This window comes from Panthera tigris, chromosome E3, assembly GCF_018350195.1.
Source record: "Panthera tigris isolate Pti1 chromosome E3, P.tigris_Pti1_mat1.1, whole genome shotgun sequence".
In the NCBI taxonomy this organism is placed as follows: Eukaryota; Metazoa; Chordata; class Mammalia; order Carnivora; family Felidae; genus Panthera; species Panthera tigris.
In genome coordinates, this window is record NC_056675.1 from 4,598,858 (window position 1) to 4,623,108 (window position 24,251).

At 45.1% G+C, this 24,251-nt stretch overlaps 1 protein-coding gene across 2 annotated transcripts in view; it reads right to left on the reverse strand.

Annotated features, from left to right (window-relative positions):
• Positions 1-2,924: 2,924 nt before the first annotated feature.
• The window catches only part of RBAK (RB associated KRAB zinc finger), a 29,039-nt gene continuing 7,712 nt past the window's right edge, over positions 2,925-24,251 (reverse strand). The window contains exons 1-5 of one of the 2 annotated variants that reach the window (XM_042972508.1): positions 22,936-23,140; positions 21,710-21,768; positions 9,933-10,059; positions 9,550-9,645; positions 2,925-6,353 (exon numbers count right to left, since the gene is read on the reverse strand). In XM_042972508.1, the coding sequence (XP_042828442.1) occupies positions 4,438-6,353; positions 9,550-9,645; positions 9,933-10,059; positions 21,710-21,724 (2,154 nt within the window). In that variant the 5' untranslated portion in view covers positions 21,725-21,768; positions 22,936-23,140 and the 3' untranslated portion in view covers positions 2,925-4,437. Of the gene's footprint in view, positions 6,354-9,549; positions 9,646-9,932; positions 10,060-21,709; positions 21,769-22,935; positions 23,141-24,251 lie in introns of those variants that run through there. The other variant, XM_007081115.3, reaches the window with a different exon arrangement.

Sequence of the window (24,251 nt, forward strand, 5' to 3'; positions counted from 1 at the left end):
AAGCAGGCTCCAGGCTCTGAGCTGCCAGCACAGAGCCCGACCCGGGGCTCGAACTCAGAATGCGAGATCATGACCTGAGCTGAAGTCGGACGCTTACCCGACAGCCACCCAGGCGCCCCAACAATGGAGTATCTTACGTTTGCTGAAAGGAAACCTTCTAAATACGATTTCCCATCAAGTCAAACTCACCGTTTTATGTATTTACCTCCAAGCAAGATCACCTCTATGACAGTAATGCAGAAGACGCATCCCGAATTCAGAACGTGAAAAACAACTTGAGAAAATAGGAAATGTTTACACACATTAGTTCTTTATTGGAAGAGGCGGTTCGGACCCATTTATATATGCAAAAGGGAAGGATGACAAAATATGTAATGGCTCTGTCACCTCTTCAAATATTTTACTTAAAATATACTTTATATTAAGCTTTAAGGTCACAGTGTAGGAAATCTCTGTAGTTGCCATTAAAACTACTCTAAGGAGTATTTCCTGCTCAAAATTATGCAGGACTTCAAGATAATATACATGCAGAAAAATACACATATCTTAAGTGCACAGAACACTCAAGATATTGAGCACCCAGATTTAGAAACAGTATTACCAGCACCAGATAAATACCATTTTCAGCCTTGCCTGAGGCTAACGGATATCCTGATTTCTAACTGCATAGAAAGTTTTTCTGTTCTTATACTTTATGTAGGTGGAGTCATACAGTATGTTTGCTCCTGTGTCTGGATTCCCTCGTTCAGCTCTGTGAAACTGAGCTATTATTGCAAGTACTTCTAGGTCACTTGTTCCTAATGTTCTAGTCTTCTGCAGTGAATTATACCACTTGGGTTCACTCATTCCACTGCACGCATGCCTTCAGAGAATTGTTTCTTGCAGTTTTATGCCAAGAATACTCTAGTATGTCCTTTGGTTGTCATAAATGCACAGATCTGCGAGGTTTGGGTTAAAAGGGTACATGCATGTTCAAAAGTGACAGCTTTCCAAAACGGTCATACCAGTTGGCAATACCTCCAGCAGGGCACGCTTCCCACGGCTCACATCCTTGCCAAAATTTGATCCTTTTTCATGCTTTTCATTTTAACCATCTCAGAGGGTGGGTGGTAGTTCCACATGGCATTTTAAATGTGCGTTTTCCTGATTACTAATAACGTAACTGTTAATGATTATCCTCTGGATATCCTCTTAACTGATGTCCCCAATCTTTTTGCCCATTTTCTATTTTTTTCTTGTTGATTTGTAAACGCTCCTTTTAAATTTTTTTAAGTTTTATTTATTTTGAGAGAATGTGGGAAGGACAAAGAGAGAGAATCTCAAGCACTCCCCACACTATCAGCATGGTGCCCTATGCAGGGCTCGAACTCACCAAACATGAGATCATTACCTGAGCCAAAATTGAGACAAGAATGCTCAACCAACTGAGCCACCCAGGAGTCCCCGTAAACGCTCTTTTTAAGTTACAGATCCACAGCTAGAAACTATGGCCTGCAGGCCAAATCCGGGCTGTTGCACGTGCTTTTGAACAAAGTATTATTGGGACACAGACATGTTCACAGAGGCTGTCCAGCCCACAAAGCCCCAAGTACTTATTATCTGGCCGCTTCCAAAAACATTCACCAACCCCTCCCGTATGCTCAAGTCTGCTGTCGTATGTTGTATATATAAGTTATAAGTATCTTTTCCCTCTGTTTCTTGCCTATTTGCTTTCTTAGTGGGGTCCTTTTGATAAACAGAAGTTTCAAAAAATTAATACATCCAAATTAACTGATTTTATTTTATAGTTCAGTGACTTTGGGATCTTCTTTCTAAAAAAAGTTTTTTTAATGTTTATTTTTGAGAGAGAGCACAAGTAGGAGAGGGGCAGAGAGAGAGGGGGAGACACAGAATCAGAAGCAGGCTCCAGGCTCTGAGCTGTCAGCACAGAGCCGGACGTGGGGCTCGAACTCACGAGCCGTGAGATCATGACCTGAGCCAAAGTCAGACGTTTAACCAACTGAGCCATCCAGGTATCCCCAGTGACTTTGGGATCGTAAGAAAAATTTTGCTTGCTATAAGGTTACATATAGTCTACTAAGTTTTCTTCTTAGAGCTTTATTATTTTACATTTCATATTTAGATCTGCAATCCACATTTCTATTTTCTATTAAGTTATTAAACGCAATGGCAACACATTTATTAGAAAGAACATCTCTCCTATTACACTGGATTATCATTTTCATCAAAAACCAAGTGACTGTATTATGTATAGGTGTTTCTGGAGCCTTTATTGTCCCAATGGTCAATTTGTTTATGTATGTGCCAATACCACACAATTATAATCTCTATGGCTTTATGACAGGTCTTCTTTGATATCAAGCAATGTAAGTTCTTCTGTTCCATCTATTCCAGAAGATATCCTTGACTATTACTGGCCTTCTGAATTTTCATTTGAATTTGAGAATTAGTTTAATTTTGATAAAAAAATTTACTAGGACTTTTAAGATTGCATTGAACTTATGAATTAATTTGGGGATAATTGACATCTTTTTAAGACTGTCCTGGAATCCATGAATCATATAAGTCCCTCTCAAGTTTTGTTTTGTTTTTTTCCTGGATACATTTTTTGAAAATATGGTGTTGGGTAATTTTCCCTCTAGGCACTTGAGGATTTTTGATGCTATTGTTGAGTGGTATTGCTTTTAAGTTTTTCACTTTTTATGTTCACTGCTGGTATATTAAAACATTTTTTGCATCATGACCTTGTATGCACGGACCTTGCTAAACTTACTCATGTGTTTCCTCAGAATTTTCCATGTACAGAATTACATCATCTGCAAATAAAAGTGTTAATTCTTTCTAATCCTTATGCTCTCTGATTACTTTTATTCCCTTACTCTCCTGGCTAGGTCTTTCTGCAGAATACTGAATACAATTAGTGACAGGAAATAACCTTGTCTTTTTTTTTTTTTTTTGAATCTTGGGAGAAAACTTCGCATATTTCAGCACTAGGCATGCTGCCGTTTTGTAGTTTTAGACACTCTTCATCCAAGGAAGGAAGTTCCTCTCAAATCCATAGTTTGTGAAGCACATAAACGAATGGTGACTTTACCACCACATGACTTTTCTGCATCCTAGATTACTTCTTTCCATGTGATGTAGTCCAGGAATTAATTTTTGATTATTAAATGACCCCCTTTGTGTTCCTGGAGTAGTAAAACCCATTGATCGACGTTTTATCCTTTTGCCAACATCCATCTATTCTGTTGGCCCAGAACTGGGTCATGTGACCACTATAAACAAGTTACTGGCGGTCCGAATAGAGTTCTCGTGACTGGTTTACACGAATCAGGATTCACACTCTATGTCATGTGAAGAAACGGCGGATACCCAAACTCTCCCAGCAAGGAATGAGGGGAGAAAGGACACTGAGTTCATCAACTAAAGCTGTCTGACAGAAACCTGCATTTGTCCCAAAATACTGGGAATAAGCAGTGCAGAGAAGAATGGCATAGTATTCAAATCAAATCAAAGTAGAGATGAAATTTCTGAATCACGTGGTATCGGCACATGGCTCGCTCAAACCCATGCAGGATGGCATGAGGCTTGTGTGTATCTTACAGACTACACAGTGCAAGGCCCTCTTTCACTGACACAGACTTAACTCCAAATCATCTATGCATAGTTTATGAAAATAGTACTTTAAACTTTTTTTGCTCAAACGTAGTTGAAAACGTTATAAAAACCACGGGCTTACAATTTATTGATGGGCATTCATGAAAAACCCATTTGTAAATACCTTCAAACAAATAGAAAATTATGTATTTAACTATCTGGTACTTACCAAATGTTTCACCAACAATATACAATCCCGTGTTAGTACATTTTGCCACCTTAATACTCAAATTAGAATACTGCCTTTTCCCAAATAATTCAAATCCAAGTTTGCATAGAATTACTGATAGAACACATTTTTAAAACATGATAGAAACTGCCATATATGTACTGTCCTCATTATAAACTCCTGATGATTTTATACAATGGTTTATTCAGAGCTGATAGCTTCTGGTATCTTCCCTATAAACATGTGAATTTACATCAGAAATATGGCTTTCAGTATAACAATTTCCAAGACAACAGATTTTCCCACATTCATTACTTAGATCTCGCCTTGGTGTGATTCCCTGATATGTAAATACAATTTGAATTCCAAAATAAATATTAAATAGTTATCAAGTTTCACGCCTGTATAAATTATCTAGTGTCCAATGAGTTGTAGGGTCTTGCTTTGAAGGCTCTGTTTCTTCTTGCATCCTTAGGGACTCTTCTCTGTGAAAAACATTAGGTGAAGATGAATCCAGTGCCTGAAGAATTTTCCCCATTCAGAAGCACGAACTCTCAGACACCGATCTTGGACTCCTTGTTGGATCTCGATATACTCAGAGGGCTCTGACTTCACAGGAGATCCCCCACAGCCAGTACGTTCACACTCCCTCTCCTGTGAATTCTCTGATGGCTATTGAAGGCTGACCTGTGGTGGAATTTTTTCCCACACTCGTTACATTCGTAGGGCTTCTCTCCGGAATGAGTCCTGTAGTGCACGGTGAGGTAGGACTTCTGAGAAAAGACTTTTCCACATTCGTTACATTCGTAGGGCTTCTCTCCCGAATGGCTTCTATAGTGTACAGTGAGGTTCGACATCCGAGAGAAGACTTTCCCACATTTACTACATTCATAGGGCTTCTCTCCCGAGTGGATCCGATGGTGGATAGTGAGATAGGACTTCTGGGAGAAGAACTTCCCACATTCATAACACTCATAGGGCTTCTCGCCCGTGTGCACTCTTTGATGTCTAAAGAGGGAGGAGTTATGGGAGAAGGTTTTCCCACATTCGCTACAACCATAGGGTTTCTCTTCCGAATGACTTCTATAATGTATAGTGTAGTAGGACAACTCAGAGAACAATTTCCCACATATGTTACATTCATAGGATTTCTCCCCTTTCGGAAGTGACTGGTGCCCACTGAAGGCTGAACCGTCAAGGAAGATTTTCCCACATTCGTTACATTCATAGGGTTTCTCTCCTAAAGGAGCCGGAGGATGGTCGGTGAGATAGGAGAACTGAGAGAACTTGCCGCATTCACTACATTCGTGGGGTTTCTCATCTGTGTGTACCTTCCGATGTCTAATGAAGGCTGAATTTAAATTGAAGGTTTTGCCACACTCATTACATTCATAGGGTTTCTCTTCTAAATGACTTCTGTAATGGATGGTGAGGTACGACACCCGAGAGAAGAACTTGCCACACTCACTGCACTGATAGGGTTTCTCTCCTGTGTGTGTCCTCTGATGGGTAATGAGTGTAGATTTTCGGTAGTAGGATTTCCCACACTCGTTACATTTGTAAAGTTTCTCTCCAGTATGCGTTCTCTGGTGGTCACTGAGGGCAGACTTGCGGGAGAAGGATTTCCCACATTCATTACAGGGGTAGGGTCTCTCTCCTGAATGATTCCTCTGGTGCAAGGTCAGATGGGTCTTTTGGCAGAAGGTTTTCCCACATTCATTACATTCATAGGGCTTCTCGCCTGAATGAGTCCTCAGGTGTTGGGTGAGATGTAGCTTCTGACAGAAGGTTTTCCCACACTCATTGCATTTATAGGGCTTCTCCTCCAAGTGGGATCTCCGATGGACGGTGAGGGTTCCCTTTTGGCTGAAGGACTTCCCACATACATTACATTCATAAGGCTTCTCTCCCGTGTGGGCCCTCTGATGTATGATTAACTTTGACTTTTTACAGAAGGATTTCCCACACTCGCTGCACTCAAAGGGCTTCAATTCCATCTGTGATCTCTGGTAAACATTAAAATTTGACATCTGGATGAAGTCTGACCCGGAGTCATTCCATTCGTAGGGCTTCTCCCCCATATAAGCTCTCTTATGAGTAAGGAAAACAGCTTCGTTGTCTAAGGCTTCCATGCATTCACTGTATTCAAAGGGTTTCTCCAAAAGATTAACGTTCTGAAGAATACTTTCTGCGTTTTGAGAATAGCCTTCCCCATTTTGGTTACACTCATAGGGTTTGTCTCCGTGGTCCATCTTTCCGCACTCGCTACATTCACTGGGTTTCTTTCTCGCATAGCTGCCGTCACTGATGATTAATTCTGAAGTCGATTCTAAATTCTTTCCACATGAGACACAAGTGTGAGATAGGACGCTTGAAGGAACAAGGCTTGTTTCCACATTATGTGTTGTATCAAACGCATCCTCTCTCTCCTCATTTGGGGTTTTGCTGTTGGCAGAAACAGCCTGCCTTGAAATGTCATCTCCATTTTCTGGGATTCTCTCTATCAGGTCATCAACTTTCCAGACTTCTAAAAAGGAATAAAATTAAACAAACCTTGTGAATCTGAACACAACAGGTACAGAACGGGCTGACTCTGGCTGTATGGCCAATCTCTGCAATAAAATAGTCACAAGTGTACAATCGTCTGTTCCCCTTTGTTTGTCCTACAAGACAGACACACACACACACAAATACGCACACATATGGGGATGGGGTAGACACAGGAAAGGGACAAGTGGGATAGGACTGAGAACTATAGACAAAAGGGAGAATAAATTCACACCGAATAAAGTACCTTTATTACTTCACAAACTATGTTCAAAACTTTGGTAGAAAAGGTGAAATAAACCTTTCACCGACATTTGATGAGCAGAGGGCAATGTCACTGAAAGAGCACTAGATTAGGGCGGACGTGGGGGGAATCTGGAGCACATCGGTCAGGCGGCAGAAGAAGAGTAACTGATGTACGAACACTCAAAGAAAATAATCAAGTATGGTCTACGTTTGGAAGCAAGAGATCACCGTTTACGTTAAACTGTAACATACTGCTTCACACTTAGATTACCATGGTGACGTTCTCACTAGCCCAGACCCTTCCAAAATTTTTGCCTTTCTACTCTGTACATAAATCCAAATAATCATTCTAAAAATTCCAATCTCCTCATCTTTAGAGACAGTCCCCCACCCCTGTCCCCCAGTCCCTCTCCCCTGGGAGTCTCCGACTCCCCAGCCCTGGTTCACCTTCACCCGGAAGGAGAGTTCCTTCCAGGCACATAACTGCCTGAAAGAAATGCAAGATGGACCCGATGGCAAGAGACCCGGCCGCTCAGATTGGCTCTCTGAAGTGTTCTGACGGGCTTACGTAAGCCTAACTGCACTTATTTGCACAACAGAGCGTGGCGGCTAAGAGGACAGAGATGAGGCTACCTTGATTCAAATCCACCACTACTGGCTGGGACTTGAGCAAGGTATTTAACTGTGATGCGGCTTCACACAGCTGAAATATGCCCAGACCACTGGGCTGGGAAAGGACCAACTTAGTGCATGCAAATCGTTCAGAATAGTATATGAAACAAATGCCCATCAATTTCCTTTCAACTTGCTGACCTCAATTGCCTAAAACCAGTCATGTCCCTGACGTAACACCAAATGAATCCGGAGAACAAAGAGTTTCCATACACGCAGGTTTCATTTTGTACAAAACCCTGAATGTCAGATTTCTAAAGTGGCCCCCACAGTATTAACTTTTATTTCTGCGTATCTTACAAGTTTTTGGAGCCTCTGAGCTATTATCATTAGCGGCTCTCATCCACAATCAGTGCAATGGCCGACAGTTCTGTGCTCAGAAATCTACACCATCCCTGGCCCCAAAGCCCCAAAGACCAATAGGAAAAAACAGAGAATTTATCATTCACCAGTAAGATTTTTCAATTACCTGGATTCACAAATATACTCAAAGTAGCAATTTGCTAGTCTTCCAAAAATACCTCCTGCTCCAGGAAGCCAGGCTATGCCCACTTATTCCCAACCACCAGCCTGTGCTCATGCCCTTGTTCATTCAATGTGGCTTTCAGCGCTGGCTACACTCAAAACCTATCTGTGCTTCAGGGGAAGCTCTAAAATATTTATTAAATCTTGGGGCACCTGGTGGCTCAGTCAGTTTAAGTGTCTGACTTCAGCTCAGGTCGTATCTCACAGTTTGTGGGTTCAAGCCCCACGTCGGGCTCTGCGTGGACAGCGTGGAGCCTGCGTGGGTTTCTCTTTCTCTCTCTCTCTCTCTGCCCCTCCCTCACCCATGCTTTCTCTCTCTCTCTCAAAATAAATAGTAAGTATAAAGTTGAACAAAGATCAAAATGGCTGCAGTAATGCTTCCATGAAGCTCAATTTTTTTTTTTTTTTTTTTTTAGATTTTATTTTTAAGTGATCTCTATACCCAGTGTGGGGCTCAAACCCACAAACAACCCTGAGATCAAGAGTTGTGTGCTCCTCTGACTGAGCCAGCCAGGTGCCCTGAAGCTTGATTTTAATTTTTTTTTTTAATTTTATTTTTTAAACATTTATTTATTTTTGAGACAGAGAGAGACAGAGCATGAATGGGGGAGGGTCAGAGAGAGAGGGAGACACAGAATCCGAAACAGGCTCCAGGCCCTGAGCGGTCAGCACACAGCCCGACGCGGGGCTCGAACTCACGGACCACGAGATCATGACCTAAGCTGAAGTCGGACGCTTAACCGACTGAGCCACCCAGATGCCCCATTAATTTTTTTTTTTTAATGTTTACTTGTTTTTGGAGGAAAGACAGAGAGTGAGCAGGGGAGGAGCAGAGAGAGAGAGGGGGAGACAGAATCCGAAGGAGGCTCCAGGCTCTGAGCTGTCAGCACAGAGCCTGATGTGGGACTTGAACTCACAAACCGTGAGATCACGACCTGAGCCGAAGTCAGATGCTCAACCAACTGAGCCACCCCCCGAAGCTCAATTTTAAAGTAACCTTCTTCCTGTCTTCCTCTCCTTTCTTCTCAGCCCATTCAGGAACCCGTCACCCCCCCGAAGACTAGCGATGCTGGCGGCATGTACAGTTCTGTCGAGACCCGCTAGATCCTGTATTTCCCTATAAAACCGCCAGTGCCCTGCTCCTGGCGGGCTTGGAGTTTTGAAGGCCACAGCGTGCTGCAGCCTCCTTTGGCCGGCAAAGCGACGCAACTACTGTTCCTCTTTACCCCGAACTCTGTGTCTGTGTTGTATTTTGGCTGCAAAGCACAGAGGTCCGTTTTCAACAATTTAGGGCCTGCATTCAGCACCACCAAACAGAGCACAGGTGCACCCTCGGCGGAGCAGCTCAGGGAGGGGACAGGTTTTGGTGGCTGAGTGCACAGAGGAGGGAGTGAAATGGGCAGAAAACCAGCCCAAGGCATCTCATAGCAAGGAAGGAAAGACAGAAAGAATGAACGTGAGAGTCTCAAGCTAATTTTTCTCCTAGACTTCTGAATGCCAGAAAACAAAGGAATTCTGTGCTACTGGGGGGAGGCTAAGTTACTAGGGGGGAGACGGAGGTAGGAGGAAGGCACCGGATCCTTAGCACAGGCTCACGCGGAGGTTCCCCACAAGTGCAAATCAAATGCAAAAGGAAAGCAGCCTGCACGGGCGCCTGGGCTCAGAGCTGCCTTCAGTGACTCCCAGGGGTCTGGGGCCACCATGTTTAAAACCGTAACATGCTCCTGACGTACCTGGACGACTCCGACACGGCAGGTCACCTTCCACTACCCACGGCTCCTCTCCCTGCTCCAGCTTGAGGATCACTTTCGGTTTGGTGCTGTCGTACCCTGTGAGTGAGGAATGGAGGCAGGCTGGGACCGGCTGCACACCTTTCAGGTCTCTGAGTCCAAGATGCTGCCTCGGAGGCTGCCTGATCGAGTGCCCGGTTTTGCACCTTAGCAAAATCCAGACGTTTCGATGGAGGATTAAACAGACAAATAGCCTCCCGGGAGCCCAAAGAGAGTTAAATGGTCCTATCATTTATTTCTTCAAACTTGAGGGAAGAAAATCACTAAATTGGCAGGCCCCCCGCCCCGCCCCCCAAAGCAGCAACCGGACAGCAGGCTCTCCTCACCCACGGAGACAAGGTGGCTGTAGTTCTCCAGCATCACGTCCCGGTAGGTGGTCTTCTCCTCCGGCTCCAGCTGCTGCCACTCCTCCTGGGTGAAGTCCACGGCCACGTCCCTGAATGACACTGGTCCCTGTAATGAGACGGTGATCGAAACCGGTAACACAGGGGCGCCTGGGTGGCGCAGTCGGTTGAGCGTCCGACTTCAGCCAGGTCACGATCTCGCGGTCCGTGAGTTCGAGCCCCGCGTCGGGCTCTGGGCTGATGGCTCGGAGCCTGGAGCCTGTTTCCGATTCTGTGTCTCCCTCTCTCTCTGCCCCTCCCCCGTTCATGCTCTGTCTCTCTCTGTCCCAAAAATAAATAAAAAACGTTGAAAAAAAAATTAAAAAAAAAAAAAAAAAGAAACCGGTAACACGGAGGAGATGTGTGGGCACAGGAGCTGACCAAGTTCGCCAGTAAAATGAACTATGAACACTGAAAATCTGACTTTATGTCACGGATTGTACAATAAAACAAACCATACTGGAAATATACTGTCTTTGGGTCCTTTTCATTAAGTGTTTATTTATTTTTGAGAGTGAGAGAGAGAGAGGGGGAGAGAGAGAGAGAGAGAGAGAACAAGCGGGGGAGGGACAGAGAAGGAGACACAGAACCCGAAGCAGGGTCCAGGCTCCGAGCTGTCAGCACAGAGCCTAACTTGGGGCTTGAATCCACGGACCGTGAGATCATGACCTGAGCCGGAGTCAGACGCTTAGCCGACTGAGCCACCCAGGTGCCCCTGTCTTTGGTTCCTTTAACTGCCCCCCTAAAAACCAAACCCCCAAACCAGAAAACCAACGGAGTTCCCATTCTGCCAGTGGGCTGAGTTTTGGGGGACGTGAGGTGAGTAAAGCTCCTGCCAGGGCAACACCACACAAATGGACAAGCATCGGATTCCCTGGCCTTCTCTCCGGCCACCTTTCCTGGCGGGGCCTCCGGCCCCCTCTTCACAGGGTGCGCATAGGGCCCGTCCATGGTCTCCTCCTTCCTGCCTGACGCACCTCCTGCTTCAGCTCTTTCATCTTGGACTTTGACCCTCACGGGGGCTACCTGGGGCCACCCGTGTGGCTAAGTGTTCTACTTCCTCCCTGTGTTGGTCCAAACAGCGCATCTCAAATACCCCTCTCTTGCAGCGACACGGTTGGTTGTGCTGACGAACGCCCGAGACGTCAAGGTGAGGTCTATCGCAGGGAGAGTGCCTTAACAAACCTTGAATGTTGGGGCACCTGGGTGGCTCAGTCGGTTAAGCGGCCGACTTCCGCTCAGGTCACGATCTCGCGGTCCGTGAGTTCGAGCCCCACGTGGGGCTCTGTGCTGACAGCTCAGAGCCTGGAGCCTGCTTCGGATTCTGTGTCTCCCTCTCTCTCTGCCCCTCCCCTGTTCATGCTCTGTCTCTCTGTCTCAAAAATAAATAAATGTTAAAAAAAAAATTAAAGCAACAACAACAGCAACAACAAACTTTGAATGTTATGCTGCCAGGCTTGGCATCACAGGGGTGGTGGGGTACTGCACGGGGTTCAGGAGGAAAGATGCGGACGTGAAAAAGGACCAATGCCTGAAAACAGACAGCATCAGTACTGAACAGGCTGGCAGGGAAGAACAGGGCAAAGAGACCAAGACCCTTCTCCAGGACCACTTTTCCTTTTTTAATGTTCATTTATTTATTTTGAGAGAAAACGCAAGCAGGGGAGGCACACAGAGAGAGGGAGAGAGAGAGAATTCCAAGCAGGCTCCACACAGCACAAGGCCCGACATGGGGCTCGAACTCACGAGCCGTGAGGTCATGAACTGAGCCAAGATCAAAAGTCAGACACGTAACCGACTGAGCCACTCGGGTGCCCCAAGGACAGCTTTCTGACGATAAGAGTTGATTCCAATTCAGGAGAGGACGCCGAAGGTACACAGTCACTTTCCAGCCTCGAAAAGAAAACGAAATCCTCTCAAAGTCCAGTTCAAAGCAATATAAAAACAGAGACTGTTACCTAGAGCAGGCGTCTCTGAGGAGACTCCGGAGATGTGGGGTCGAGAAGAGGAGAACTGAGAGCTGCGGAACACAGAGCTGCACGCAGGGCACACGCTGGGCACCGCAAGAGAGGAGGGCGGACTCTGATGGAGCCCTGGAGCATCCCCAGGCCCATCGGGAGGGCCCGGGGTTCCCTGTCGGCAGCGGAAGTGAAGGGAAATTAACCACAGCCCTACCTGAGCTGCCTGGGTGGCTCCCGGTTTTCAGTGCACGCAGCAGCCAGATGAGGGTCGGATGGTAAGAACGCTCTGGCCGCGGGCACTGCGGCCACACACACTTCAGAGCCTCTGTAATTAGGGTGGCCACACGCTCACCGTCCAAACCTAAAACTTCCGTGTGGGGTAAATGTTAAACCAGAAGGAATACAGGTGCAACAAGACGGTCTCGGGCAAACCAGGACATACGTGAGCTCCATCCGTGTTGGACACGGATGATTTTCCTGAGGGCAGTGTCTGTCAGCACAGAGCCTGATGCAGGGAAGGCGCGGCCTGGAGCCTGCTTCTGATTCTGTGTTTCTCTCTTTCTCTGCCTCTCTCTCTCTCTCTCTCTCTCTCTCAAAAATGAATAAACATTAAAAAGAAAATTCTTTTCTAAATAGCATTCCCAGGGGCGCCTGGGTGGCTCAGTTGGTTGGCTAAGTATCCAACTCTTGATCTTGGCTCAGGTCATGATGTCATAGTTCGTGAATTCAAGCCCCATGTCGGGCTCTGAGCTGACAGTGTGGAGCCTGCTTGGGATTCTCTCTCTGCCCCTCCAACTCTCTCTCTCAAAATTAACTAAACAAATAGAATTACCATAGGATCTAGCAATTCTTTTGAGTGTACGCTTGTTAAGAACTGAAAGCAGGGCCTTCAAAGAGCTACTTTTATGTTCACAGCAGCATTACGTACCGTCGCTAAAACACACAAGTAACCCAAGCGTCCACCGACAGGCGAAGAGATAAGCAAGATGTGGTCCATATATACAACGGAGTCATCCTCAGCCTTAAAAAGAAAGGAAATCCTGGCACCTGCTCCAACATGGACGAACTCTGAGGACACTATGCTCGTTGAAAATAAACCAGTTACAAAACGACGAACAGTGTGCGAATCTACTTAAATGAGCAATCACACTCAGAGACAGAAAGGAGAATGGCTGAAGGGGCTGGGAGAGAAGGGGAGTTATTATCTGATGCGGAACAGAGTTTCAGTTTTGCAAGATGAGAAGTATTCTTGAGATGGTTGATGGTGATGGTTGCCTAACAATGTGAATGTACTTAATGCCAACCAACTGGGTATCTTAAAATGGTTAAAACAGTGAATGAATTTCATGTCGTGTGGAATTTACCACAATAAAAACACTGGAAGAAAAAAATGAAGTGATATCTACCTAAAACACGTATCGCTAATCCACTAACTTCTAGAGCTCCGCAGACTTCCCCTCCACAAGGGAAAGCGCAAAATGGGGTCATTAGGTGAATATATTCACGTTAGCTATTAGGAATTTTTCTCTCAAAAATTGAAATTAAAAAAATCAAGAATTCTCACCAATTGAGGAAAAGCGAGTAAGTAAAAGCTAAGCATCAAGGTGGGCTGGTCAGCAATAATGGAATCAATTTCATAAAGGAAATGACTTACAATTTTTCCACTGATTTATATTTTTTAACAAATTAAGCAGGATATTGCTTCCATAACATGAGAACATTCTCCTAAAAACAGCCATCACAAAATGCTTAGAAATTAAAGACCAAATTGTTGAATTTTTTTAAATCCCCAAGGAACAGGCTTAAATAACAAACGGGACACAAAATAAATAATCTAGGAAATCTCTCAGATAACTAGAAATTGAAATGATGAGATAAAGCTTGCGATATGAAAGCCAAATCTGACAGATTTGACATTTTCACAACGAACGAGAAAAAAAAAAAAAAAAAAACCAACTGAAAACGATACCTGAGCTGAAGAATCAAGTAAGCCTTCGCATCAAAAGGGGCCATCCAATTCGCAAACAGGACTACTGGGAGGAAAATACAGATCTAGAAATTTCCTGACAAAATACCCAAAGCGGAAAAATTAAGGAAAAAAAATCCTAAAAAGTTACAAGGGTGGAAAAAATACCCTTAGGTACCCCTGGGAACTGCCATTCTACTTCTCACCTGAGAAAAACCCACAGAGAACTGCCCACTGCTTGCGAAGGAAAAAGGATTTCGAACCCAGAACCATATATGAAGCCAAGCTATCACTGAGGCGTGCAGACATTATAAAGGTATTTGCAGCGAAGCAGGACAACTGATTTATCAAAGGGAACACTTTCCTTCAAACACTCGAGATACCCTTCCACCCCAGCCCGAACAGGGGGTACAGAAGCCCCAGCGGAGGAGGGAAGAAGGTTTCCAGAGTTGCTGCCAGGAGTAGTTCGGGTGACCGCGAACACTGAACTCGTATTTCAGAAGAGAAGCGCTCAGCAAATGTGCCCCACGGCCCTGCTACTTACAAAGTCTTCATCAACAAGGGGTTTATATCACTTACAAAGTGTGCATCAACAAGGGTTCAAACCACACTGATCCGGATGCCACGGCTGAGACTGCCCAAGACTGCAGAGTTGAGCTGACTGGCCACCCAGAGCAGGGCGTCCCAGCTGGTCCAGGCCGAGGGAGCCTGTGAACTGCCATGGAGAGTAAGAACCTTCTGGGTCCTCAGTCCACACGGCAAGGAGTACCAGGATCAGAAGACCGATCGATCAATAAATAGGATAGATAAAATTACACGGTATCTCTTACATCAACACAAACATCCACAACGAAACATCAGCAAACAGAATCCAACACCAGACTGAAACGGTAACATATAATATCTAAGCGGCACTTACTCCAAAAATACAGACCTGTTTAATCTTTGAAAAGCCACTGACATAACATGCCATTATAATACAGCTAAGAAAAGACTGATCTCCACAAAGATGCTGCAAACACCTGACAATATCTGAACTACATACGTGATTAAAAAATTCCTCACGAAAACAGAAATGGATACTTCACTAGCACGGACTTGCATACACGCACACACTCTTGTACCCTGATACGCAAAGTACGTGTGATGCGTACATACACGTACCCATCTCAATCACACACAAGCACATGTATGCTTTTTAAGTTTACACAGATGAGGACACGCACGCACATGTGTATTTATGGAGACTTCTCAGTTCTAAAATCGGGGTTTTACTTAATGGACAAACACTAGACTCATTCTCAGTGAGATCGGGAACGGGGCAAAGTGCTACCTCCGATTGGAGAAAAACAATCAGAGGCATAACAATCAACAGAGAAAAAGTGAAACTATTATTCGCAGGTGATACACTACACCTAGAAAACTCAGAGAGTCAAAAACAAAACCAACTCAATGAAAGGATTGTGTTAGATGACAGGATACAAAATCAACACACAGAAAGCAACAGCCCTCAGGGTGCCTGGCTGGCTCGATGGGAGGAGCTGGCGACTCTTGATCTTGGGGTTGTGAGTTTGAGCCCCAGGCTGGGTGTAAGGATTACTTAAATAAACTTAAAAAAGAAAAAAAAAGAAAGAAAAAAGAAAATCTCAAAAAAACAAAACAAAGCCAAAAACCCTCGTTACGTAAAAAGAAGCGTACAGTTTACAGAGCAACAGAAAAGATAAAACTGTTAATAAGAAATGTATAGTGTTATGCTAAGTGAAATAAGTCATACAGAGAAAGACAGATACCATATGGTTTCACTCTTATGTGGATCCTGAGAAACTTAACAGAAGACCATGGGGGAAAAAAAAAGTTAGAGAGGGAGGGAGGTGAACTATAAGAGATTCTTAAAAACTGAGAATAAACTGAAGGTTGGCGGGGGGTGGGGGAAAGGGGAAAGTGGGTGATGGGCATGGAGGAGGGCACCTGTTGGGATGAGCGCTGGGTGTTGTATGGAAACCAATTTGACAATAAATTTCATGTATTAAAAAAAAAATGTGTAAAATCTATAGCAGGAAAACTTTAAAAACAGTCCCGAAGGACACAGAGGTACACTTGAACAAATGGCATGACGCTTTGTTCCTGCACAGGTCAACTCAGTAACACAAAGATGCAAGTTACCCCCAATTACTTTACAGATGTGTGATCCCAACAAAAAGATCAAAAAACTTTTTTCGTGTGGGGCCTGGGTGGCTCGGTCGGTTGAGTGTCTAACTTCTACTGAGGTCATGATCTTGCGGCTCGTGTTTTCGAGCCCTGAATTGGGCTCTATGCTGTCAGCACAGAGCCCACTTCTGATCCTCTGTCTGCCTCACTCTGAACTTCCCCAACTTGCACTCTCTCAAAAATAAACAAACATTTAAAAAAAAAAAAAAAAAAGCTTTTGCCTGGAACTAGGCAAGCTGGCACTAAAGTTCATATGAGGGGAAGAAATCAAGAACAATTAGAAAAATCTCCAAAGAAAGCAGCAGTTTAGGGGGCCTAACCCTACCAGTTTTAAAACACAACCTTCATGGGGCGCCTGGCTGGCTCAGTCAGAAGAGCATGAGACTCTTGATCTTGGGGTTGTGAGTCCAAGCCCCACATTACTTAAACAAATATTAAAAAAAAAAAAAAAAAAGACCCCAACCTTTATGAATGAAATGGTTTGGTTCAGCACGAGAATGGAGACGTGTCTGTGACGTAGAGCACCAAGTCTAAAAACAGACTTTACAATAATCCACGGAACTGACTGCAATAAACAGTGTTGGAGTAACGGTAGTCATTTGGGCATGGACAAAACAGCATCCGTATCTTACACCATAAAAGAAAAAAGTCCAACTGATCAGTGATCTAAATGTAAAATATTCAGCAACACAGAAAACAAACAAACACAAACTATGGGTGAATTTCCCCATAACCAGTGCGGGGAAAGGTTTCTAACTATGACTCAAGATATTGGGACTGCTTTCAGCCAAGATGAAGAAGGACTGGATTTACCCTCCCTCCTGAAAGGACACCAAAAAACAGAATATACAAAGCTGTGGTCTCCAAGACGCTGATCTTGAAGCAACGATCATGGACAGTAATCAGAGACAGGAAATAAACAAGGTGAGGCCTGTGGTTACTGCCTTGAGAGTTTCCAGCCCTGCAGCAGGGAGGGAGAACCCAAACAGAGGTGAGGACGGTTGACACACTGGGGAAACAGGTAGGAAAGTATAGCCCGTACAGAAAATCATCAATCAACCAAAGTGGGCCCAGAGCAGACACGGATGTTATAAGCGCCAGAGCACAACACAACAGTTTATAACGGGATTCCTTATGTTCAAAATATCTGAGTGGGAACAGGGAGGATATAAACAAAAACTCAGACTGAACTTCTGCACATAAAAGCTACAGTGTCTGAGATGAAAAGTACAGCGGACTGGATGAACACACTGCCGGAAAAAAAGATCAGCCAACTCAAAGCACAGCAACAGAAGCTTATATAAGATGAAGCACCCAGAGAGAACAGAGTTTGAAGAGAATGAAGAGTGTGAGTGAGCTGTGGGACAACTTCAAGTGGCGGAACACACAGGTAAGAGGAATCCATGCAGGGCGGATGGACGGGGAGACGGGGGGCATAGCTGAAGAAATATGATCAAAAATTTCTCACAGTTGCCGAAAATCATGAACACACAGATCCAAGAAGTTCAAGGAGATCCCCAAGCACAGAGACACGAAGAAAACAATACCAAGACCTCTCACAATCAAACTGCTCAAAACCAGAAACAAAGAGAAAAGTTTAGGGGTGCCTGGGTGACTCAGTCAGTCAAGCGTCTGACTCTTGATCTCAGCTCAGGTCATGATCTCCCAGTTCGTGAGTTCGAGCCCCGCCTCGGGCTCTGTGCTGACAGTGTAGAGCCTGCTTGGGATCCTGTTTCTGCCTCTCTCTCTGCCCCTTCCACCCCCTTCTCTGAAAATAAGTAAATAAAACTTAAAAACTTAAACGCAGCAAGAGGAAGAAAAATAAAAACCAGGTTATATAAAGAGAAGGAAGGTGAGGAGGACATCATATTTCTCTTGGAAACAACGTAAGCCAGAAGACAGCAGAGGAACCGGTTTGAAGCACAGGAGAAAAACCAGCATAGCTCCCTTGACATAAAAGCCAACGCAAAAATAAAGGCGTTTTCAGACATACAAGGCCTGAAGGAATTCATCATCAACTAGAAGAAGAGGTGACGGAAGTCCTTCAGGCAGAAGGAAAATGACAGAAAATAAGAATCTGGATTTTTTCAGAAAAAATAGTAACTATGCTATTCTCCCTTATTCTTTAAAAGATAACTGTTTACATAACAATCACAATGTACTGCAGGCTTGATCCTGCCTGTAAAAGCAAAATGCAACAACAGTTTAAGGACCCAGAAGGGACAAATGGAAGGGACCATAAGCTTCCTGCATGCTAAGCAAAAGAGAACATCACTTCAAGAGAAACTGTGATGAATTAAAGCTGCATACTACAAACCCTAAAGCACCCACTGAAATAAAAACCGTGCTATAGCTAACCCCACAAAGGATGTGAAATGGAACCATAAAAAAAATTCAATTAGTCGAAAGGAAGGGAGACAAGGAAGAAAGAGGAGACAAAGCTGATGGGACAACTAGAAATCAGAGACAATGGACTACAACCTAGCCAGTTATGCCAATAAATGTATTAGGTGTAAATGGCCGAAGCAGCCCAATTAATAGAAACTGTCAGACTGGATTAAAAAAAAAAAAAAAAAAAAAAGCAAGACCCCACTATGTGCTGTCTACAGGAAATGCGCTTATTAAAAAAATGTTTATTTATTTATTTTGAGAGAGGGAGTATGTGTGCACGAGCGGTGGAGGGACAGAGAGAGAGAGAGAGGGGGAGAAAATCCCAAGCAGGTTCCACAATGTCATCACAGAGCCAGACAGGGGGCTCGAAGATCACGACCTGAGCCAAAATCAAGAGCAGACGCTTAACTGGAAATAAAAAACTGCTATAAAGGAAACTACTGGGAAAACTTGTTAAATCAGAAGGTGAACTACAGATTCGATAAAAATATTATATCAAAGTTACATTTCCTGAATTCAGTATCTTTGATCTCAGGAGGCACAATCTGAAAAGGGACATGACAGATGACATCCGCTCTCAAACGGTTCAGAAAAAAAATACATATATACACAGAGATAATAAAGCAAATGTGGGAACATGTCAAAATCTGGACTCTCTGGGCAAAAGGAACACGGGAGTTCTTTGTACGATCCTTGCAAGTGTTGTGCAATTTGAAGTTTTTTCAAAATAAAATGTTGAATAAAAACAAAAGCTATCAAATATATAGGGGATGTTTCAAAAGACTCAGAAACCAATCTGAAGAGATTCCTCTGGTCAAAGACAGATCCAACTAGACACCAAATAGAGTGACAACTTCAGTGTACTGAAAAACTTAAAACGCGTCTAAACCCGTGAGCTAATGATAACAAAACGAAACACGCAAACAAAATTCCTGTTGCACAGGAGCCTACTCAATATTGTGGAAATTATCTTTTCTGTGTGAACCACAGAACGATTTGAGAGATGCTTTCCTTTAGAAAAGTATTCTAGCTAGTAAATGAAGAAGAAATGGTAAAGCGGCATGTATCACCTTGTCTCCCCTGAAGAATTGGCAATGAACATCAGCCAATGGGAGGTTAACATCACACACAAAAAAGACAGGCTTAGAACACGGCCTCCAGGAGAAAGTAGACAAGGGTCATGAGGAACAAAGTCTTGCCAAAGGAACTGAACGTAAGTGGGTAAACTTCCCAAGCTAACTACCAATTTTACAAGACTTACTGGGAATTAAAAAAAAAAAAAAAAAAAAAAAAAAAAAGTGTGAAAGTTAAAATGACAGCAATGTGATACAGACCATGGGAAACTAAGGATAAACCCGATTTCTTCAAAACATAAATTACAAAGTAACACAAGAGACACACAGGGGGAGCTACTATTGAAAGCTTTAAAAGACAGGGCGCCTGGGTGGCTCTGTCAGTTGAACGTCTGACTCCTGGTCTTGGCTCAGGTCACCATCTCGATCGTGGGATCTCGTGAAATCGAGTCCCACGTGGGGCTCTACAATTGACAGCATGGAGCCTGCTTCGGATTCTCTCTCTCCCCCCACCCCTCTCTCTGACCCTTCCCCACTCGAGATCTCTCTCTTTCTCTCTCTCTCAAAAATAAATGGATAAACATGAAAAAAAAAAATTTAGGGGCACCTGGTGGCTCAGTCAGTTAAGCATCCGACTTCGGCTCAGGCCATGATCTCACAGTTCATGAGTCTGAGCCCCATGTTGGGCTCTGTGCTGACAGCTCAGAGGATTCTGAGGCATTGACACAGAGGATTCTGTGTCTCCCTCTCTCTGCCCCTCCCCGCTCACACTCGTGTCTCTCTCCCTGTCAAAAATAAATACACATTTAAAAAAAAATTTAAAAGACTTATCGGCCAGCCACAACATGTGGACTCTTACACGTATCCTGATTGAAAAGAACAAACCCAAAACATTCAGAAAACTGTGAACCTCTGAACACCAGATATTATATATTAAAAAAGAGAGATAATGTGGGCTATCTCCACCCCCTCTTTCAAAGACTCCTCATCAGCTCAAGGTATTTACAGAAATACTTCAAGTGACTTGTTTTAGAGGCCAAGAACCAAGAGACCCCAGGAGAAAGTATCCGTTTGTAAGTAACAGGTCAACAGCAAACACATCGTGATGTGAGGTAAGGGCTGGAAAACGCCCAACGGATTTGACTGTAATGAGGTCAATGCTAATCTTTACCACCACATTCAGGAGAGCGGTGAGGACAAAACCCAAACGCTGAGGATTGAAACAGAAACAGATGTGAGGACATATTTACTAGAGAATACCTTCCTGTACCATTTACGGCACAACCCGAATAAACGGTAACAGAAGCATCTGAAGGACGAACAGGCCATTTCCTCAGGACTTCGCTTTTACCCCTGGATTAAACAGTAGCAGGGAAAATATGTCTGGCTGGATCACAGCATTTTGGTGCATGTCATTTCTCCCTGGGCAGGCCCTCAGCTCAGATAAGCTACAAGTATAAGCCACGTGTTGCAATGACATTAAAGGTTGTTACCGGGAAAGCTATCCCTGGTTATTTCCATTTTAACAAGAAAATTTTTTTCAAGTCTTGGGAAATCTTTAAAACCCACAAGTAACAAACTGGGTTCTTCTTACAGTCAATACAAATCACGTAATGGGCAGTACTCTTCCTTTTCTGTAACTGTCAGGAACATCAGTTACATTTGTAGCTATAGGGGCACGAGGACGGTCCAGTCAGTTAAGCCTCTTCCGCTCAGGTCATCATCTCCCCGATCTCGCCGTTCGTGCGTTCGAGCGCCATGTCGGGCTCTGTGCTGACAACACGGAGCCTGGGGCCTACTTTGGATTCTCTCTCTCCTTCTCTCTCTGCCCTTCCCCTGCTCAAGCTCTGTCTCTCTGTCTCTCAAAAGTAAACATTAAAAAAAAAATTAAAAAAAATATTTGTAGCTCTACCCCCACAGCCCCTGAAGTAGCCCACCATCTACACTCATAAACTCAACAAGGACTCTGGGTGCCGATCCAAATCCTAACAATTTTATTTTACACGATGATGTCTTTTATTTATTTCTACATTCCCACTGTAAAATCTGGAACCATATAAACCTCCTAAAATGCATTAAAAAAACAAGTAAGAGAACATATACAGACATAGGAAAGCTCACCTGGGACTCATTCATTTTCTACTGCTCTTGGAAATGCGTACAGACTGTTAACAGTGGACCTAGGGAAGGAGAAAGAAATAACAGAAGTCATGGGTAATCTGGCCTGCCCAGGCAGGAACATCCTGCGTAGTAACTGCCAAAGAAAAGCTCGTAAAATGACACCCTGTGAACACTTACAAGGAGCTAAAGACGTGATAAAGGTGAAACACAAAGCATACCTGTTACTCCCACATATCAGGAGATGTTAGGTTTTAAGTTTTTTAATGTTTGTTTATTTTTCAGAGACAGAGCGTGAGCAGGGGAGGGGCAGAGAGAGAGGGAAACACAGAATCCAAAGCAGGCTCCAGGCTCCGAGCTGTCAGCACAGACCCTGACGCAGGGCTGGAATCACAGACCATGAGATCAAGATCTGAGTTGAAGTTGGACCCTTAACCAATGGAGCCACCCAGGCACCCCACAGGAGATGTTCAGATGGGTTACCCTCGTTGGTTAATATAAATATTCACTCCTTTTTCAAATAGTTTGCCTTCATTAATGTTGCCAAAAAAAAAAAAAAAATCTCCCCTTACACCGTTTACAAATTTTCTTACTGTGTCTTCAAACTGTTTAAAATCAAAGTATCCAGAGGGACAGAGATTAGCTCTCCAAAACGGGACAGATGGGCATGATCAAGGCATGATTTTGTTTTTAAATTATCTAACTTAACTAGGTTATCACTGCACGTAAGAAGAAAACTTTAACAGAGTGGAAGCACATTGGCGCAGGAGTTGAGTCGCATCCACAATCCCACCCATAGACTCGGTCACCCTGCAAGAGCCACCTCCCTTCTCAGGCCCAACCTCCTCCTCTGTCACCCCAGCGGCCGCGGCGGCAGCAGCAGCAAACCCTCGCAGGCTTGTCCTGCACTACACTGGCGGATGCCACAGGGCAGAGCCCAGCGCGGTCGGCACACACTTAGAGCACACAGCACAGGTGCTCAGGGACGCTTAGAGACCCGCTTGGAAGCCGGAGACGGAGGCACGGGGAGCAAGGGGTATCGGGACTGGAGAACGGAGCGGACACAGAACGTCCGCAGACCACGCGGGGACCCCCTGCGCTCCCAGGAAACCTGGGCCCCGCGAGTCCCGGGGAGAGCCCATCCCTCCCGGCCGCCGCTCGCGCCCTCGGTTTGCGGCGCGGCCCACAAGATGCACAACCGCCTGGAGACCCGAAAGCCCACGACCTACCTCGTCGGGACCTGCCGAGCTGCCCCGAGGCTCCCGAGGGCTCCGGAGCTGGCGCGGCGCCTCCCGCGGCCGCCGTTCCCGAGGAGCCGGATCTGGGCCTCCGGGACAAATTCACTTCGGGCCGACGACCGTCCCGGGGCCCGAATCGGCCGCCTGGGACCTCGCCGTCCCGCGAGCCTCGGCCGAACCGCCGCGGATGCAAACGGGCCGGGCCCGGGCCCCGCCGCCCTGCACCGCCGGTGCCGCCGCCCGGCCCCTCCGGCCCAGCCCGCGGGCTCCGGGGCTCGCGCTTGGGGGGTCTCCGCTCGAGACTCCGCCGGGCCCGCACAGCTCTGCGCCCGCTGGGTGCCGGCCCGGACGGACGGCGTGCAGCCCCGCAGGCCCAGGGTTCCTTGCCCGCCTGAGGCCGAAGCCTGGGAAGCACGGCCAGCGGTGACCTGGGCACGGACAGGAAACGAGAGCGGCGCGGCGGCACTGCGCGTGCGCGAACACGCACACAGGGCGAGTCGCACATGCGCAGGACGACGCCGGCGGTGCGCCTGACGGGAGTCCGGCTCGGGAGCGGGACCAATACCCGGACTCTGTTTCCCATAAGTCTAAGCGCCCACATGTTAGGGGACGTCTCGAATGTCTCCACCCTACCTGGTGCTTAAGAGGGCGCTGTGTGGAGGGGATTGACCGCCTGGACCTGGGACCCAATTTTCCATTTGTCTTCGCTTCTGTTAGGGATTAAGGGAAGGTGTAGCCTAGAGTAGCGGGCTGTGTTTACGTCCTGGATCCCTGGTCCTTTGCTTGCCCTGAGATCTTTCGTGTTGGCACTGAGATTCCCCACGAACAGGAGGGGACAAGGAACGGGTGTACCATGTGCACGTCACTGAAATATTAGAAGTTTCACTGAAACGCTGGGATACAATTAATACCCAGCCATGACATAAAGTAATAGTATCTATGGGCACATGGTTTTTCCAAGAGGAGAAGGAAATAGAAGATGTAGCTTGTCCAGATTGCACAACTAATGCGTAAAGACTGTAAAACAATCAGGAAATACACACAAACCGAAAAGAAGAAGAAGAAGAAGAAGAAGAAGAAGAAGAAGAAGAAGAAGAAGAAGAAGAAGAAAGAAGAAGACGACAGATACCTGAGATCTTACCTGTCAAAGAGAATTAAGTTTATGTTAAGTTAAAACGTCATTTTTCAAAAATTGGATAAGGACGATGATTTATCATTATTATTATTATTATTATTATTGGTGAAATTATATAACCATGTTCTTGGCCAGTTGTTTCTTAATGCTTTCATAGTTCATCCTAAATTCA